This window comes from Gossypium hirsutum, chromosome D03 (genome assembly GCF_007990345.1).
Source record: "Gossypium hirsutum isolate 1008001.06 chromosome D03, Gossypium_hirsutum_v2.1, whole genome shotgun sequence".
Taxonomy (NCBI): domain Eukaryota; kingdom Viridiplantae; phylum Streptophyta; class Magnoliopsida; order Malvales; family Malvaceae; genus Gossypium; species Gossypium hirsutum.
This window is the reverse complement of record NC_053439.1, coordinates 47,983,791-48,002,770: the sequence shown is the minus strand read 5'-3', so window position 1 is coordinate 48,002,770 and position 18,980 is coordinate 47,983,791. Positions and strand designations below refer to the sequence as shown.

Genomic DNA, 18,980 nt, shown 5'->3' with positions numbered 1-18,980 from the left:
ATGCATGAAATTATAAAATTATTAAACCCCTTTTTAAAATTATCATATTGATTTTGGAAAGTGAAAAAATATTGGTTATTGATGGATCACACAATACCTACCTAATTTTCAATTAGGTTTAACAACTCATTTGAGCTTTTCTCCTATCTAACCCCCAATTTTAGAGGATAATTTGCATTTTAGGTCACTAAACTTAACATCAACTCTTATATAAGTCACCATTTTTAATTTCATTGAATTTCTATTATTAACAATAATCTCGAAATCAACTTTAGAGTTTTTTCCTAAATCATGTTAAGAGAATTACTTAATGGAATTAGCATAGTACGATAAAATTAAAGGTCTATGACCTATATAAAAATTACTGTTACATTGAGTGACCTAAAATGTAAATAACTCCATTTTAAATTTAACCTTTTTTTTTTGGTGGGTCTCTAATTGTGTTGTTTTGTTTGACTTAATCTGGATATAGAATGATCAAAGTGCTCACATGTGGGAGAGATGATTTTATTTTTTTAATTATACTTGCAAATTGCTAGATCATGGAGTGAAGTCATATGACAACGCTTGGCCTTGGACCATATAGTCATAAGATAATATATAGTTTAATGTGATTAAATAGTAGCCACAAATGAATGTGATTCCCAAGTCCCACCTCTTTGCTACTTTCACCATGCTAGGGCCATACCTTTAATTCAATTTAATAATAAGGATAATAGTTGATGGGGGTGTTAGTTGATATTCTAGATTTTTAAAAGATGTAATTTTGAATGAATTTCAATTTACGATTTGGTTTAATCTCTTTTTGAATCGATTTTTAATTTAATTGATACAACCGATTAATCTAATTTAATTTAAATAATCATAATAAAAAAGTGATATTTTTATTGATTTTGTGAACAAAGCTAAAAAGTGGTATATTTTAAAAAAAATATTTTTAATCTATTTTAGTACAATAGGGTTTTTTTTACTTTTTGTTGAGTAATTTTTCGTTGTGTCTCATTTAAGGGGATAATCAAATATTTATATATATTGTTACTGTTTATGGAATTGATGTTCTTAGTAGACTCTATGCATGTTGGACATATGTATTGTTCAGGGCTGCCTACTGAACTTCGTGGCTCCCCACATACGAACTCTTTTGGTATATGCGAACTGAGATCGCGAACTCCCCTTGTAGACTTCTTACTGTAAGGCTTGTATACATCCATCTAGTAGGGCCTAGCCGGGTCGTGGGTAAGCGACCCGAACCTTATCTATTTTTCGAATTAGTGATCATGAGTATATAACACTTTTATTTTCACAAAATTTATGATATCGTCTTGTTTTTAATCACCAAAACTTACCACATCCACTCCATTGCAATACCTTATGTCATTACATGTTCATCATCACCACAAAACCAAAAACTAAAACAAACAAAAGCATAAATTACCAATTAATTAATCTTGATTAGTGCATGACAATGAAGCCATCAAGGCTAACCACTACCGTCCACGTCACCAAAATATAAACAATCCAAATGGTCGGTCAAGTGAAAAGTACAACCACAAATCATAGGGGCCAGGACCCATTGCCACCACTTTTGGCCGGTGATCAATATCCTCTACGCTCCGATCCGCCACCATATTCACGCTGTCCATACACGTGGCGTAGTAGGAGCCATTCGAAGACCCTCGCCCTTCAATATTTTCCCCGACAATGACAGGTGGCCGCCAGGAAATGGGGTACCATTTTCGTCTTTTCAAATTTTCTTCTTTATTTCAAAATTTTGGTTTTAGTCCTGTTACAATACTTATATTTGGAATTTAGTCTATACTTTAATTTGAGATAATTTAAGCTCTTTAATTTCTTTTTGATAAGGGGTGGAAGGTTGTCCTAGGATCAAATCCGAGACTAGTGTCAATTGAAGACTCACAAGTCGTTTGCCACTTCATCTGCGGTTCAATCAAATATTAACATGAAAAAAAAAAGAAAAAAAAAATTCTAACTCAACATCTTGAAATGAAAATTTCATGTTGAAATTGATATTCATAAGAAGTATTCATGTCAATATTTTATCTGAAATTGTTAAGGGTGATAACAATTTGGCTTAAATGATGATATTATAAAAATAGCAAGATCGAATTAAAGAATATGGCTTAAATATTAAATTTGAGTATAAGGGGCCAAAACCATAAATTGACCTTTTGCTTATTTACCGGTTCGAAACAGGCTATCCGGCTCGTAGTCGTTGTATTGGAGATTGGGTCCCTATATATAAGTACAGAGATCAAAGAAAATATCAAAATACCCATTTTTATTTTCATTAGCAAAACAATAAAAAATGCCGATTTCTCGCATTGCAGTAGGATCTGCAGCTGAGGCTGGCCAAGCTGATGCCCTCAAAGCAGCTTTAGCTGAGTTTATTTCAATGCTCATTTTTGTTTTTGCTGGTGAAGGCTCGGGCATGGCTTTTAGTACGTATATAGATATCCTTCTTTCTCATGTCCTAAAAGCTTCGTATTAGTTAATGTTGTAGCAGTTCCCTTGTTTTTATTTTTTTATGAACTGATTAAACCCTGTATGTTTCTTTTGCAGACAAGCTCACTGACAATGGCTCTACAACACCGGCTGGTCTTGTAGCTGCATCGGTGGCCCATGCTTTCGCTCTGTTTGTGGCCGTTTCTGTCGGTGCTAACATCTCGGGTGGGCACGTAAACCCTGCCGTCACCTTCGGTGCCTTTGTTGGTGGCCACATTACCTTGGTCCGAAGTATTTTGTATTGGATTGCTCAGTTGCTGGGATCCGTTGTCGCTTGCTTGCTCCTCAAGTTTTCAACTGGTGGATTGGTAAGATCGACAAAAACTAAACTAAGTTCAACTAAACTAAGTTCAATCAATGCTTAAACTAAATATGTTTATGAATTTGTTTTTGTTTATGATTCAGACAACATCTGCATTTGCCTTGTCATCCGGTGTGGGAGCATGGAACGCAGTGGTTTTCGAGATCGTGATGACCTTCGGTTTGGTTTACACGGTTTACGCCACCGCTGTTGACCCAAAGAAGGGTAACATTGGGATCATTGCACCCATTGCAATCGGTTTCATTGTGGGTGCCAACATCTTGGCTGGTGGTGCCTTTGATGGAGCTTCCATGAACCCTGCAGTCTCCTTTGGACCAGCCGTTGTCAGCTGGACATGGGACAACCACTGGGTCTACTGGCTCGGTCCCTTTGTCGGCTCTGCCATTGCAGCCATCGTCTATGAAGTCTTCTTCATCGCCCCCGACACACATGAGCAGCTGCCCACTTCAGAATTTTAAGATTTCTGGTCTTTTCGATGAGTTTCATGTGATCCATTAACAAGGGTTCTATGCGGGGTGGGATCACTTTGGTTTCATGATTGTGGGTGCTTATTGTTCCCTGTTGTTTGTATCTCTCTTCTGTTAATTGTTGATTCCATTGAAACTTGTTTATCAATCATTTCATATTTTCGAGTACCGATATTTGACTGTGCTTAACGCATATCTAGACACGAATGTGGTCGTAAGATCTTCCAAAAATCCTTCAAAAATATATTCATTTTGAGTTCAAACAACAGAACGCTGTGATATGATCATGTGTTTGAATATTTAATCTTAAAATAAGGGCACATATCATCCCAAGAAGTACATGTTGCTGGTTACATAAGAAATACACTGGAAATTAATGAAGTCCATCAACATAGTATCATGGAATATCAAAGTAGTTGTAATTTGAATTCCACAATTATTGGTTTGAAATCGGAACCTCCGACCTTCAAATTTTCTTCTTCTTGTGGTGTTGCTTACCAAGTTTTGACCGTCGCTGCTTAAATAAATGGAGGTAAAGATTCAACCAAAGGAATGGATAGATGAGAAGAACAACCTGAACCAAAACATATCAAGTGATCACTAAAAACACCATAGAAAAACTTTGAAAAATAAGCATGTACTGAGATGAAATTGTATGGAAAACTGTCACAACATACAATTTATATGAAACAAATGTAGACAAAACAAGACTAAACCCGATCTTATTTACGGGAATCCATGGAGAAAACAGAGAAGTAAGACTTGAACTAAATAGTTCGAAGTGTGTGCAGAAGTAAAAGCAAGAATGTTTAGTAACTATGGCTTGGTTTGAAAGCAGTGATGACCAAAACCCAATGTGGTTTGGAGCATATGCTTCAAATATGGTGTAAATTTACAGTATCCGTTCCGCTCTCACAATAATAATTTTCAAAAAGGAACTGGTGTTGGCAATCGAGCTGCACTCTTAGGTTAGAAACGGTGATTGGCATAAGCATTATCTATTACGAATATGTAGCTTTAGGAAAAACCCAAGGATTTCATGTTTGCAGAAGCGAAAGACCGTACATACCGTGACAAAATTATAATAGCTAAAGGGAACACTAGCGAAGAAATCCCCGTAGAGGTTCTTCTCCTTTATATATGGAAGTGCTTGGTACATGAGCCACACTGCATTGAAGTGAACAATGGATAAAAGAAACAAGATGGAAAAGCAATTACAAAGTAAGAGGTTAGCTACAAATCCCGAACGGAGATGAATGCATATATAACTCACTTTCACCCGGAGCAAGGCCCATAGGATACAGCACAATGAATAAAGTGTACCTGAAAAGGAAGTCAACAATTTAAAGTTTAATATAAATGTTAGTCCGTAAGCAATTCTAGTTGGAAGGAAAATACCAGACCTCAGGTAGGTGAGCCAAGAAGGACAATCGCCAGATATGTTCAATGCATAATGCGAATACCGGATTACCTGCAGATAGGGTGTTAATGTTATATGCAATACCGGATTACCGTCTTCATATCTGCAATTTAACCATTAAGAACAACAGTGCAAGACAGTAATCCTTTCAGATATTCTACCATAATTAGGCAACAAGCAGTATATAAAAGTTCATTTGAAAATCCCATCTAATTACAGGATGAATATAGATACTGAAATGAAGTAAATAGGTTAGAACATATACTCACCTCGGTTAGGCTCCAAGCAAAAAATGTTATGAAAACTGCAGGTAATTCCTGTACCTGTTTATAATCAGATGAGAACTAAATTGAGAAGCAGGCATTTATCAGTGCAATTTACATATAGGGTTATTGGCCATTGTTTCATTGCCTCAACAAAACCGTCACTAAGAGGATGCTAAGTTACTCTTTAAATTTATATTGCATTGTTCGGTGCGTAGATGCTAGGAGGCCAGTGTATCAACAAACAATTGAAAACAATGTATCGTAAAAACGAGAACCTCATGAATCTGGCGGACGATTGCTAATAAGAAATGTGTTCTTCCACCCCATTGCATCAGAGGAAACAACACTCCACTCGGAACAATCCCTGTAATTATTCCACAATGCAATAATCAGAATTCGGAAACCGAAAACAATGCAAAGTTCATGCCACCATCCCCCCCCCAAAAAAAATTTATGCTGCTAGTCAATGCCTTTTTTTTTATTATCCAAGTAAACAATTACATTATAATGGGAAAAGGGGAGAAGGTTTACAAACACAAGAATCAAACTCTAGACTTTATGCCCTTAAATTTGAAACCAACACAAGTTTATAACTGAGTCAGTGAGGTGATTGGCGCTGCTACTCAATGCTGAGTGTACTAAAGTGAAACCCTAAAGAAATTTACCTATTCCTCCATGTACAACTTCCAAGAACGCACAAGTTTGTAACAAACCTTCAAACAAAGAAAAAAGATGGAAAAATTCAAACCCAAACTACAAAAAAACCATATTGAAATCAGTAAGAAAAAAAAAAGAGCAGAATCGCAAAAAATATATGATAAACCCTGCATATGATTGAAAATTGAAGTTCATTTTCCATCATTTTACTAAGGAAAAAAACTGGGGTTTTTAATTTAAATGAAGAAAGAACTGACAGATTAAGTCTCCAGCAGAAGCATAGGCGCCATTGACAGAGTTGGTGGCTATGAAACAGGACAAAATTCTGAACAAAGAAATTGTCCTGCCAATAATCAACTTTGAATTAAGTTGAAGAAAGTAATGAATGGAGATAAAGAAAAAAAAAGAAAGAGAGGACATTTTAAAATTACCAGCCAAAAGCCTGGAGAGAGTTGTAAGCAAAGAGATAGAGCTTCAGCAGGTGAGACATTGTTGTTGACAGACAACCTAGGCTAGGCGCCGGTTCTATCCTGTTTCAGTTACTCTGTTGGGTCTTAAGTTTTATCAATTTTAGTAGTATTTTATTTCTCCTTTTTGTCCCTTTCTCTGTTAAGTGGTTTTTTGAATATTACCTTTCACAGATTTGGTGATTAATTTGGTTTTTCTAATTATTATTATTAAATAATTAGAGTTTAAAGTAAAAATTAAATTAATTAATCAATATAGTTAGATTTTAGTTGAAAAAATAAGTTGTTTGAATGATGTATTAAATCCATTTTAGTTAAATAAATAAATAATAGAAAACTAGTTATTTGAATTGAATTAATTATACATAACAAATTTATTTAACACGTGATGGGCGACAACCGAGTTCTCCAGAGGGGTGTGCCTCCCATCCTATATAGTAAGGGTCCGTTTGATTGGTGTAAAATGTTTTCCGGAAAACATTTTCTGAAATTTTCGGTGTTTGATTGGCTGAAAATATTTTCATACTGTAAAACCAATTACAAAACACGGGAAAAGAATGTGTTAATTTTGGAAAATGTCTTACCGTTTCTAATTCGGTAAGACATTTTCAGGAAAATTAGAAAGAACACAAATCTTCCATTTCCCTTCCCCTTCCCCTTCCCCCATCCTTGATCGGTTGTTCCCATGCCCAAGAAAAACTCAATTCCCCCCAATCGAAGCTCTCGTCGTCTGACCGTCACGTCCTCCTCAATGTAGATGTGATCTGTCCTGTTGTTCTTTGATTCATTTCTGTATCTTCCTTCGGCTCCTCATCTCCGTTCGTTGGCCTCACCTCACCATCTCAGCATCGTCGTCTCTGTCGCTCGACCGTCAGCCTTACCTCTGTATTTTGAAGAAACCTTAAAAAGTTAAGGTCCACAGTCGAGAAAAATTCATCTCTAATCTCCTCGAGGTATCTGCATATTTCTCTAATATTTTACCTCTGCATTCTGTTTTCCTTCCTTTTCTCTCTAATTTTTGTTTAATATAATACAGAATTTTCTCTCTCTAATTCTGGTTATTAGATTCCTTAAGTGTGTCCAGTTGAATCTAGAATGGGTATTGAGTCTAGTTCCTTCTGCCATTCTTTGTATTTCTTGTGCTTTTCCAGCTTCTATGGCTGAATCTTGAGAAGAGAGGTCAGAGAAGAAAAAGGAAATTTGATCTATTCAGTCATAATCTCTTTTTGCTTTGGCTATCAAGGAACTGTTTTTTTTAATTGACTTATTCCAAGTTTCTCATTCATTCTAAAGCTCTAACCTCAGGGCTTAATTTGATGCCTTTTATCTTCATCTTCTTTATCTGTTGATTATATATATGTTCTTCGATGCTGTTCAGGTGTAAACTTCCAAAACTTGCGCTCTTCAACTTTGAAGCAAGTCCTGTACTTGACTTGCGAGTGATCCCCACAAAAGAAGACTGCATTGTTGAGTTATTTTCTTGCAAGGTGAGCTTTGATCCTACATTTTAGATACTGTAAGGTAAAAGTAAGGTGGGGGTAAAATGTTTGCTTACAGTGAAGAGGAAAAATGAAAAGAAAAGGAAATAAATGCAAAGAACTCATTTAGCATTCAGAACCTGTCAGCAGAGTTTATATTTTGCAAGTACACTGCTAAGTTCTACTGAAAATTTTATGTCATCCAAAAAATGCATCATCCAGTGATTCCTCTTAGCGTTGAAGCCTCTATAGCAAAAGTGAAGAATGCTCAAAATTTGAACAGATTAATCTATGAAAATTACACTGTATGGAAAGACATCAGTGCTCTGTCATGCTGATTTCTAGTTGGTCACAAATCAGAAACATACACATTAATAAGTAACATCAATATCAAAATGCTAATTTTTGCTATTGTGCTTATTAGATGAGAATGAGAATGTCTATTTTCACTGAATCCTGAAAATGAAAGATTTTTCAAGTATTACAAAGAAAATGGTTACTGTTATTCATATTCTGTTTGATGACTGTTGAAAATTGCGTATATACTTGTTGCTAAAATTGTATGCAGTTCAAGGTTCAGATGTTGTGGAACGCCAAAATGACCATTTTTCAGGTACTTATTATGGCATTTGTATACCTCTAAGCGAATATAGGTTTGGTTTTATTTAGAGTGACAGATGTTGTTTAGATGGACTAAAATGCTTGTTTCATAGTGTTAAACCTATTGTTTGAAAACCAATCATTTTAAACTTAAAATGTATGCCCTTTTGGATTTAAAGACTATGGCTAAATTTTCATTTGGTCCCTAGCTGCTATCCTCTTATCACCCAATTGGATACAAACTATAGCTACAAGTTTTGTGTTTTAATAGGCAAGATTTTGAAGGTCGTCCCTGACTTGCTATCTGCTTGGTTATGGGTTCAAACCTTGAAACAACCTTTGTGAACAGGGGAAGGCAAGATACATTAGACCTGCCCCTATTTATAGCCAAGATCCTTGTGCACTGGGTACGACCTGTTTTTTGTGTGTGCTTGGATAGATTTCATTCGGTTGTATCCTTGATAACAGAATTAAGATGGACGGCCTATGAAGATTTTTCTTTTCAAAATATTTAAGAATGCATGTTGTGCTATATAAAGCAAGTATTTGGTACCATGTTGTAACTATTAATGTTGCTTTGAATTTTGCAGCTACTATGATAAATCATATTACTTGGGACACAAATATGTCTGAAGCATTTTAGAGGTTGATGTGAAGTTGAATCTATGTCTTGAGGTTGTTATCTTATTCGCTTCAAAGATCATGATAGTTACCTGGATATTTAACTTCAATTCTGCCCCGTGACAACATTGTTCTTTTGGGTTGTTCAGAATATCCATCTGTATATGTTTTTGCCTTCCAAAAGGCAAGCACAGGTAGTGAGTTATCTTTGCAAGCAAAATGTTGATGTTGGTGCTGCTGCCATGGATGGCATGGGTGCGATTCATTTTGCGGCACAGAAAGGACATCTAGAGGTTGTCTGAACTCTGCTTTCATCAGGAGTTTCAGTGAGAGCCACTAATCGCAAGGGATTCACTCCACTTCACTATACTGTTCAAGGGTCCCATCTGGAAGTAATCAAAGTCTTATTAAAGAAAGGTGCAAGTGGCTAGCAATTTGATAGCAGATGGTGAATCAGTTAATGCAACGCTAACAGTCGGAGTAGTGTTTTATGATTAGATTATTTAGGCTAAGTTTTGGTTTTTGTGTGTTTTGATTTGAACCCAGCAAGCTTCCTGGCAGCAGACATTGCCATTTTTTTAGTTGTAAGTGGCTAGCAATTTGATAGTAGATGCACTTAAGCAGTTACGCCAAACACAGTCTATAACAATTTACTAAGGATTTGGAATATGTCTTTTCTTTTGTTTAACATTTTGGTCTTGCTGAATCTGTTTAAAAGATCCAAAGTTTCATATTGGTAGGTAAATACATCTTATATGTTTTAAATAAATGCATAGATTAGTATTTTTTAATTGTGGTTTGGAAGCTAAATTTATAAGTATTCAACCCTAGTTTTTATTTTTTAACACAATTACAAATAATTTATTTGACTTTGGTTATTTTCAATTTATGACGGTTAATATTGTAGCTTAATAATTGAGTATTATTATATATTTAATTTTATTTATTTATTTATAAATAAATCATTGCAATATATGTAAAATAATTTAAAATATAAATATTTATTAATGTATATTAATATATGTAAAAAAAAATTTCCGGAAAATATTTTCAGGAAATCTGCCAAACAGCAGAAAATATTTTACACAGATTCAATCAAACACCAGAAAATATTTTCCAGTAAGTCATTTTACAGAAAAGTAAAATCTTTTCCAGAAATCATTTTACGGAAAATATTTTACTGGCAATCAAACGGACCCTAAGATTCAATATTTTTTATTAAAATATTATTATTTTATTACCTCTTTTCTATACAGAAATTTTCTGATTTTTCCTATAAATAAGGACTACGGGTTGAGCCAAAAATACTATCTTGACCATAGTCATTCTGCCGAATTATAGTGAGTTTTATTTCCCAAATTAATTCTATTATTCGTGAGAACTTGGGTTAGGTTTCTAGCCCATAAAAAATTAATTTTCTCTACTGAAAAATTAAAATTTTTTATTGTGTGACTTGGTTCATGTAATTAGAGCCCACTCTCTAAATAAACTGATGGTTGGAGAATAACAGAGAATATTGTGTTAGTTAGAAGTTGGGAAACAACCACATCACTTTGTAGAAAACACATGTAATAAATTTGTTTTTAAAAAAATAATTTTTTATTGAGCAATAAACTTATTTTCTAAACCGAATTTTTTCAGAGAGAGAGAGTTACTTTCTCATCGATCTCTTCCTCTCTTAAAACTTGTTTAGGTTTTGTAGGCTGCCCCTGTTTATTCATTGGTAGGGGTGAGACGAGTTCTTGCCGGGTGCCTACTTCTTTTTTTTGGTAGAGGATTCTATCATACTATTATTTGTTTGGCTTGTGGTTTGTTTTCCTTTTCTTGTTTCTGATCAGGGAAGGTTCTACTTGTTGGGGGAGCATGGAATCTGGATGAAGTACATTCTCTGTATCATCGTGGGGTTGCTTGGATTGTGTGGTTTATATCTTTGCCTTTGGGCTTGATTCTCCCTTTACTTTTATTCCTAATCATATGGTGCAAACCTTCGACTTTAATCTCGTACTATTTTGTTTCATGGCGGATCTGGCTTTTCATCATGACTATGCTTATGGCGCTCTTTGATTGCCCTTTGTTTCGAAGGGTTTGGGTTCTTGTCTATTCAACCTTTCGGACTTTTTCTCTAAATGCGAGCCTATGGGCTCTTTCATTAGGGGGGTGGGACGTATTGTATTTGCTTTGTATGAATTTTTTAATAGGTTTATCTATGAGTTGGACCTGTTTGAGACCAATTCCAAAAAGTCCAAACCCAAAAATACATTTACAGTGCGTTTGGTTCGCTGTATTGGATTAGAGGTGTATTGGATTAGAGGTGTAATAGCAAATCAACTGTTTGGTTGAATGTAATGGAATAGAAGCGTAATAGTAATCTTGTGTTTGGTTGAATGGAATAGATGTGTAATAGCATAATGGAAAAAACTAAAATGACTAGAATACCCTTAGCATAAATTTGTTTTGGTAAATGATTATTGTTATTGTTATTTAAATTTTAATAAGATTATTATTATCAATAATAAATATTTTAATCATATTTAAACATAATTATTATTAAACCCATTTTAATTAAAATATATAATTTCATAAAATTCTTAATAATTAGCAGAAATTTGTTTTGGTAATTATTGTTATTGTTATTTAAATTTTAATAAGATTATTAATATCAATAATAAATAATTTAATCATATTTAAACATAATTATTATTAAATATATTATAATTAAAATATATAATTTAATAAAATTCTTAATAATTAATATTCTTATATGAATTTACTCAAATCATAATATATGATACTGTAAAATATAAATTAACATAATTATTATTAAATATATTATAATTAAAATATATAATTTAATAAAATTCTTAATAATTAATATTCTTATATGAATTTACTCAAATCATAATATATGATACTATAAATAAAAATTTGAAATAATTAATATTAAATATATTTTATTTAAAATATATGATTTAATAAAATTTAAAATAATTATAACTAATAAATTATATTTTATGAATTTGTATAATTTAAAATAATAATTATTACATATAATTTAATAATTAATATTAAATTTCATAAAATTCTTGATAATAAATTTTCTTATATGAATTTATACAATTTAAAATAATTAATATTAAATATAATTTAACAGTGATATATAATTTCATAAAATTCTTAATAATAAAATGTTCTTATATGAATTTACTAAAATCAATATATAACTTGAAAATTATGTTCTGCATAAACATAATTAACTTATATTAAGAAAAGGTTAGATGAAAATAAAATTGTACATCATAATCCATATGTTATATAGTTTTACAACATCAAAAAGTTTGAACATTGATATTTAATGGTGAGAAAGAAATCTTCTGACCCATTCCAATTGGGCAACAGAAGGTAAACTAAAGAAAACGATCATTTGAGTTGGATGATCGGGAATTTTACTCAAAGCATCACACCGCTGATCGTCGGTTAAACCTTCAATTGACCATAAGGCTGAATATAAATTTGAAGCTTTCTCTTCCATCTTTTCCTCTGACTTCTGCTGAACTACCACCTCGGAGGCCATAGTCCTACTGATCTGATCGCCAACGACCTGGATTTTTTCCCCCAACAAAGTGGCAGCCTCCTCAAATGAAGAATACACATTATCACAAGCATCAGATTTCTTCTTTCTCTTGTTTGAAGATGAGGAACCCCCTTGGTCTCTATCTCCTCGCGGATTTGTACCAGAAACATCCATGTCGTCTAAAGATACGTCAACTTCGTAGTCATAGAATGTGTTTCTCTCTTCATTCATATCTGTAGTACGTTCATCCTCAGCATGTATTTCTTCAAGAACATCAGCAGCTGTTTGAGCGTCTTTCCCAGTCGCCCGATCTCTTGCGTATATCGCAGTAAGCTGGTTGTAGTAAGGGAAAGAACGATGTCTGAACTGAGAGGCTTCTTTGTGACTCTAAAAAATGAGGAAATCATATTAGTTATAAGTTTTGTAAAAAAACAAATAAATACTTGAAATACATTTTACCTTTACATAGGATTCCCAAACTGCATCTTCAGCAACAACGAGCTGTCTATACTCGTCCCAACCAAAACCACTGTTGTTTTGGCCATTAAGCATGTCGTAGACGGCTGACTATTCCCTTTTTAGGCACCTAATCCGAGATTCAATATTTGATTTCGCCTTCAACATTGCTCTTGGTAAAGCCTTTTCTAGCATTTTCTCTAGCTCGTTCAAATAACCGGCTTTGAACCCGGTATCAGCATTAAATGTTCCTACATTGTGCAAATCCACCATGCAAGAAACCAAGGCTGCATCCTCTTCTGGAACCCATTTTCTTTTGCTTCCTCGAGAAGCTTGAGAAGAAGCACCCGTTGGTGGAACACCTGACATATTGTTCTTAAGAAAAAAAACAAATTAACATTATTTACTATTTTGAATATCATGAATCAAAAGGTGAACAATTTATAATATTATATCGGTAGTTCAATACTAAATTTAAATTTATAACACATGCTGAATGAAAAGATAATTAAATTATAATTCAACAAAGTTTAGTACAATACAGAATTTTAATCAAAGACCACCAAAGTTTCATAAACTAGATACATAAAATAACATCAACAAATCAATTCAAACTCAATTTGTCCCTAAACCTAACTAATTTCTAGATGCTTGCCATTCATCGAATATTTGGTTGGCTAGTTCCATCCTCCAAGTAGCCCAAGCATCCGATGGATGAATATTTGTGATATTCGGTTCATCGTCATCCACCACATTAGTAGGTAATCCTTCTCCCACTTCCGCTTCGATGGGATCAATACTCATATGGGTTCGAATAAAATTATGGAGCAAACAACATGCAATAATAATTCTATTGTGCACCCTTACAGGATAAAACGATGGACTCCTAAGTATTCCCCATCTAAGTTTTAATAAGCCAAAGCATTTTTCAATGACATTACGTGCTGAGGCATGTTTCATATTAAAAAACTCTTGCGGAGAACTTGGCTGATAACCTGACGCCACTCGTTCAGATGATATCACTGTCCTCTAAATGGTGCAAGAAATCCCTCACAATTTGTGTATCCAACATCAACTAAATAATAACAACCTATAAAATAAATTTTTATAAAAATGATTAATTCAGCAAACAAAGTTTTATATTATAATTAAAATAATTCAAATAATTCAAATTCCTCTAACTATACACTGTACCATGAGGAACTTTTAGTCCATGCCTTCTACTAATGGCATCTCGAAGCACCCGTCCATCGGCAACTGAACCTTCCCAACCAGGAAGAACATAAACAAATTGCATCTCAGGTGTACAAACACCTAGCATATTTGTTGCTATGTCACCTTTTCGGGTTCGATATCTAGGTTTATCAACTGTTGGCACCCTAATCTTAATGTGGGTTACATCAAGAGCACCTAAGCAATTCTATTTCACATGATATAAAACCTTGAGTTAGAATACTAATTTAAATCTAAGTCAACTAAATGTTGTATAAGCTATATATAAAACTCAGTCTAATACCTTAAACCATTTCCACCTTGTGTCAAAAGACTCGGATGTAATTGGCTCCGGGTTTTTAAATAAGACATCTTGTAAGCATATGACAGCATTTAAAACACTATGAAATGCTCTGCTTACAGTTTCCCCGGACCTTCTAAAGTGATGCTTGATAACTCGATTTTTAAGGTGATGGGAGATGATATGTAAAAACATTGCTACTTGCTCATCAACAAGCATGAACCTTGACGACTTCAATCCCCCTATCGATTCTAACATCTCACATAGTTTAAAAAAGACAGTTCTATTCATCCTAACTTGTTCAATACAAGTCTCGTCACTAGCATATACAAGCCTCTTCACATAATCCCGTTGTGCATAAAAATCTACGGTATAAGACCTAATCCTTGGTCTATAAGTATGTAGGCTAAGGCTGGCACCCATTCTAAATAAGAACCAAATCGCGATTCTACAGATTTCCAACCAAATTGTCAATGCAGCACCGATTCTTTTACGCCTCACACTTTGTGCAATTAAGGGCAAACGAGCCATTACTGCACCATATTAAAATTAGAACTCAGTATCAATCCCCTCACACTTTAGAGATGCAAATTTATTAAAATAAATATCGTATAAGATATCTTTTTCAATTAATAAAATAGATAATTCATTCAATTTTTGTTGAGATATTGTTAATCTTCAGTAAGATTTTATCAATTGTTGAGATATTGTTGAGATATTGTCATTTTATAATTTGATAATTTATTTGAAAATAATATTATAATCAATTTGAATTAAATAAGGAATTTGAATATTATTAATTTAATAACAATTATATAAGCATCGAAATTGGAACTTGATTGATTGTTTATATAAGTACCGAATTATATTTTAATTAAAATATGAAGATTTAATCTTAAATTTGGATATTATATAAGCATCGAAATTGGAACTTGATTGATTGTTTATATAAGTACCGAATTATATTTTAATTAAAATATAAAGATTTAATCTTAAATTTGGATATTATATAAGCATCGAAATTGGAACTTGATTGATTGTTTATATAAGTACCGAATTATATTTTAATTAAAATATGAAGATTTAATCTTAAATTTGGATATTATATAAGCATCAAAATTGGAACTTGATTGATTGTTTATATAAGTACCGAATTATATTTTAATTAAAATATGCAGATTTAATCTTAAATTTGGATATTATATAAGCATCGAAATTGGAACTTGATTGATTGTTTATACATAATTTAAAAATAGAGATTATTATATAAAAAAGCCTTGTAAATTAATTCAATAATTATTTGAGTCTTTAATAAGACATTACCAGAATTATATTCTATCCAATAATTGAAGCGGAGTGTATTGAAGGATGTTTTATTAGATGGGGCTATCGAAGTAGGCTTTCTTATTTCTTCTAAGGGAGCTTATAATCTTAGAACCATGGAAGAATGATTGAAATGACAATAGGTAATTATTTTGGTAACTTGGAGTGCTGCTGGTTTTATGTTCTGGTAATGTAATTTTTTATGGTAGAGTTAACAATCTTGCCAGTATCATATTAGAGAGAATTAAGTTAAAAGGCTCATAGTTCTTCAATACTAATCTCAGTAACAGTAAAAAAATCAAATAATTTAATTGCAAAAAAACTTACAGTGACTCAGTGAATACAAGAGGCTTAGTTATGGGTGGAGCAAGCAAGCCAAGGGACTAAGGGAGTAGTGCTAGTGGCCAGAGGCGAAGCAAGCAAGGGAGGTTGGGACTAAAAGGTGAAAATAAAAATACAATTTCAATAATAAAAAAAGAAGAAGAATAAGTAAAGCAATACGTTTGAAGAAGTAAAACAACATGCCCATAACATAACGAATAAGAAACACATAAATAACATAACCCAACAAAGAAGAAAAAGCTAAATAGGAATATTTCATGATGTGTCATAGGAGATGACTAGCACTTCGAATTTAAAGGGGATATTAAATGACAACAATTCACCATTCACTTTAGCATACTTTAAATGACAACAAAATCAGTCACTCGCAAAATAAAACCAATCAAATGCATTGCACTTCAATTAACACCAAGTGCTTTCTTTTACACAACAAATCAATAAGAACAATAGAAGAACACATGCAACCCCAAATCCCCCTTAAAAATGCATCTTTTCCTTCGATTAATTAATGCTTTTAACAATTTAAACCCAAAATGAAACAACTTCCAATTCCCTGTTAGAACGAACCAACAAAGCCTATATACTTAATCATGAAGTAAAGAAAAGAAAAAAAAAGAAATCACCCACTAATAAAAAACATAAAGGTCTTTTTTTTAAATGGTGCAATATAAAACCAAAAGAGCTAAAAACCTCAGTAAATGAATGATATTAAGTTATTAACATACAAGGAATTAGAGACTAGAAACTCAATCACTGGAACCAGTGTGCATATTTCTCTTTCCCTCCACCTCTCTCAAACTCACTAAGGAATGCATATTTCTCTGCTCTGGTACGATCCCATTATCATTATGCAACATATATATATAAACCTCACTACCAACTAAAATTGAAAAGAGCACAGAACAACATATGTATATCGACTCTCCTACACATTTTCTGCCAAAAAAAGGCATTTTTATGATATCAACAGTGTGCAAACCAAATTTATTTTAGTAACTTTACATGATATCATAGGTTTCTACATGTGTCTGTGGCTGGTTAAACTATTTGTTTCAAAGAAAAGTTATTTCCTTTTGCTTAGAGTTGAAACGCAAAAAATGGCAACTAATAAATGTATGTCCTAATTTCATTGGAGGAAATTTTGACAATGTTTCAGGACAGACATGCCTATGAAAAACAAACATAGGCAAAAAATACAGCTGAATAAATGCAAATTATCAATTCTTTGTCTCAATCAATTGGGGCATGATCCAGAATTGAAAACCAATAAAGCATATATTTGAATTAACATGCAATGGCATCTATGCCAACACTTCATAACCACTCAACCACTCAACCATTTTGCTTATATCTAATGAAAATGCTAATCAGCCTCGAGACAATGGATTGAAAGAATAACATCATGAAAACAAATGCAAAACCAACCTTGCAAATCAAAAGGTCTTCTGTCTTTAAAGAATTTTCCTTCTAGCTCCTCCTGAAAGGAAATAAGATAACTTTCTCACACTCCAGACCAGAAGGTAAACAGCAAGGCAATAAAATTAAGAGAAAAGCAACGTCTTAAAGACGAGTCATATAGCAATGAAGAGGCCCATAAGTGAAAGGGAGCAAAAGAGAAAAAGGGGATATTAAACACAGAAGAAATGCATGGAATTATTTTACATGCTTTCAGTCACAAATTATATTGCTAAAAAATGCAGTAGAAAGTACAGTAATAAAGTATAAATTCAAAAGTTCCATTTATAAATGCGAAACTGAAACCGCAATGATCAAGTAATCCTTTAATAGTATGCTGTGCAGATATTGTTTCCTAAGCTAGAGAAGTTGAAACTATCCTCAATTGGCATTGAAAGAATATGGCTTCCCCAAGCATTTTGCTCAACTCAAAATTTGACAAGCTTGATCATTGAGGGTTGCGTCAACATAAAGTATGTGGTATCCGACTCCATGATTAAATATTTGCAGCAGCTCAAATGCTTGGAAGTAAGTGAATGCAAATGCATGCAAGAGATAATATCAATGGAGAAGCAGATCGAAGAAGCATTCTAAAATAGAGGATTAATTTGCTTCCCTCGATTGAACTCCCTCAAATTGAAAGATCTTCAGAAACTCATTGGATTTTTCCATGAAGATTATACTGTTGACTTCCCAGCCTTAAAGATTCTTGAGATAGAAAACAGTCCAGACTTGAAGGCATTCATCCATAAATCTATCGACAAAGATAACCCTACTGGTGGAGTTTTGTTCAACGAAAAGGTACTGTTTTTAACGCAGTGAATTGTACCTTATTTCCATTTCTCTTGTTATAATTAACTCTTCTAATCATTTCTTCCACAGACATGAATACTGACATCAACTATATTACTTCTGTTAAATTCACCATCTCTAAACAACATAAATTCAAGGATTAACTAAACATAACAATAAAAAGAATTCAAAACCCCAAAAAGAACAAATCTTGCAGAGACCCAAAATTAAAAAAAAAAGGAAACATGATTACATATGTCTTGTAAATTGAAGGTTTAGTTGACCTGTAATGAATATGGATTTCCTTTGAAATAAATTGAAGCCTTGAGTGGAGCCTAGAAAGAAGCAGAAATGGCGATAACTAGGCGCAGGCAAGGCAACCAAGAAGAGGAATAAATTAGGAGGAATGGAAAGCTTAAAAACCCAAAACACTAACCTGTAAATGACCGAATCCGGGCACAGTGCGATGAAGAAGAAGCTGTAATCAGAAAAGGGGAAACCGATTACATGCAGAATCAGCAGAGTGAAACAAATCTGGAGGGGATTAACTTACCAACAAGGAAATCGGCAGAGGCTAGAAGGAACAGAAGAGAAACGGGGAAGCAGATGGGAGGGTATAACAGGGATGGTATGCGGCGCCTAATCTCAGCAAATGGGGTGTATTAGAAATCGGTGGATTTCACCGATTAGGTTAGTATTGTATTACA

The 18,980-nt window shown here is 33.3% G+C and overlaps 2 protein-coding genes and 1 long non-coding RNA gene across 3 annotated transcripts; 2 read left to right on the top strand and 1 right to left on the bottom strand.

Annotated features, from left to right (window-relative positions):
- The first annotated feature begins 2,276 nt into the window (after nt 1–2,276).
- Nucleotides 2,277–3,480, top strand: LOC107950283 (probable aquaporin TIP1-2). The gene is made up of 3 exons (XM_016885095.2): nt 2,277–2,459; nt 2,581–2,831; nt 2,929–3,480. The coding sequence occupies exons 1-3, from the start codon at nt 2,327–2,329 to the stop codon at nt 3,301–3,303; spliced, it is 759 nt and encodes a 252-aa protein (XP_016740584.1). The 5' UTR covers nt 2,277–2,326; the 3' UTR covers nt 3,304–3,480.
- Nucleotides 3,481–3,535: 55 nt separating this feature from the next.
- LOC107950284 (very-long-chain (3R)-3-hydroxyacyl-CoA dehydratase 2-like) lies at nt 3,536–6,187 on the bottom strand. The gene is made up of 9 exons (NM_001327568.2): nt 6,087–6,187; nt 5,913–5,998; nt 5,664–5,711; nt 5,274–5,362; nt 5,002–5,055; nt 4,716–4,783; nt 4,586–4,635; nt 4,382–4,479; nt 3,536–3,886 (listed from the first exon to the last, which is right to left on the bottom strand). Exons 1-9 carry the CDS (start codon nt 6,143–6,145, stop codon nt 3,779–3,781), a joined length of 660 nt encoding a protein of 219 aa, NP_001314497.1. The 5' UTR covers nt 6,146–6,187; the 3' UTR covers nt 3,536–3,778.
- A 510-nt stretch (nt 6,188–6,697) lies between these two features.
- LOC107950285 (uncharacterized) lies at nt 6,698–9,490 on the top strand. Its single transcript, XR_005911475.1, has 5 exons — nt 6,698–7,075; nt 7,501–7,609; nt 8,169–8,213; nt 8,791–8,875; nt 8,971–9,490. It is a non-coding gene; the product is annotated as an uncharacterized lncRNA (long non-coding RNA).
- Nucleotides 9,491–18,980: the final 9,490 nt, after the last annotated feature.

Coding starts and splice junctions, on each gene's coding strand:
- LOC107950283 (XM_016885095.2), top strand. CDS start 2,327: ATGCCGATTTCTCGCATTGCAGTAGGATCTGCAGCTGAGGCTGGCCAA. Junction 2,460..2,580: donor AGGCTCGGGCATGGCTTTTA/GTACGTATATAG, acceptor TTTCTTTTGCAG/ACAAGCTCACTGACAATGGC. Junction 2,832..2,928: donor AGTTTTCAACTGGTGGATTG/GTAAGATCGACA, acceptor TTTATGATTCAG/ACAACATCTGCATTTGCCTT.
- LOC107950284 (NM_001327568.2), bottom strand. CDS start 6,145: ATGTCTCACCTGCTGAAGCTCTATCTCTTTGCTTACAACTCTCTCCAG. Junction 5,999..6,086: donor TCTCTCCAGGCTTTTGGCTG/GTAATTTTAAAA, acceptor GATTATTGGCAG/GACAATTTCTTTGTTCAGAA. Junction 5,363..5,663: donor AGTTGTACATGGAGGAATAG/GTAAATTTCTTT, acceptor GAATAATTACAG/GGATTGTTCCGAGTGGAGTG.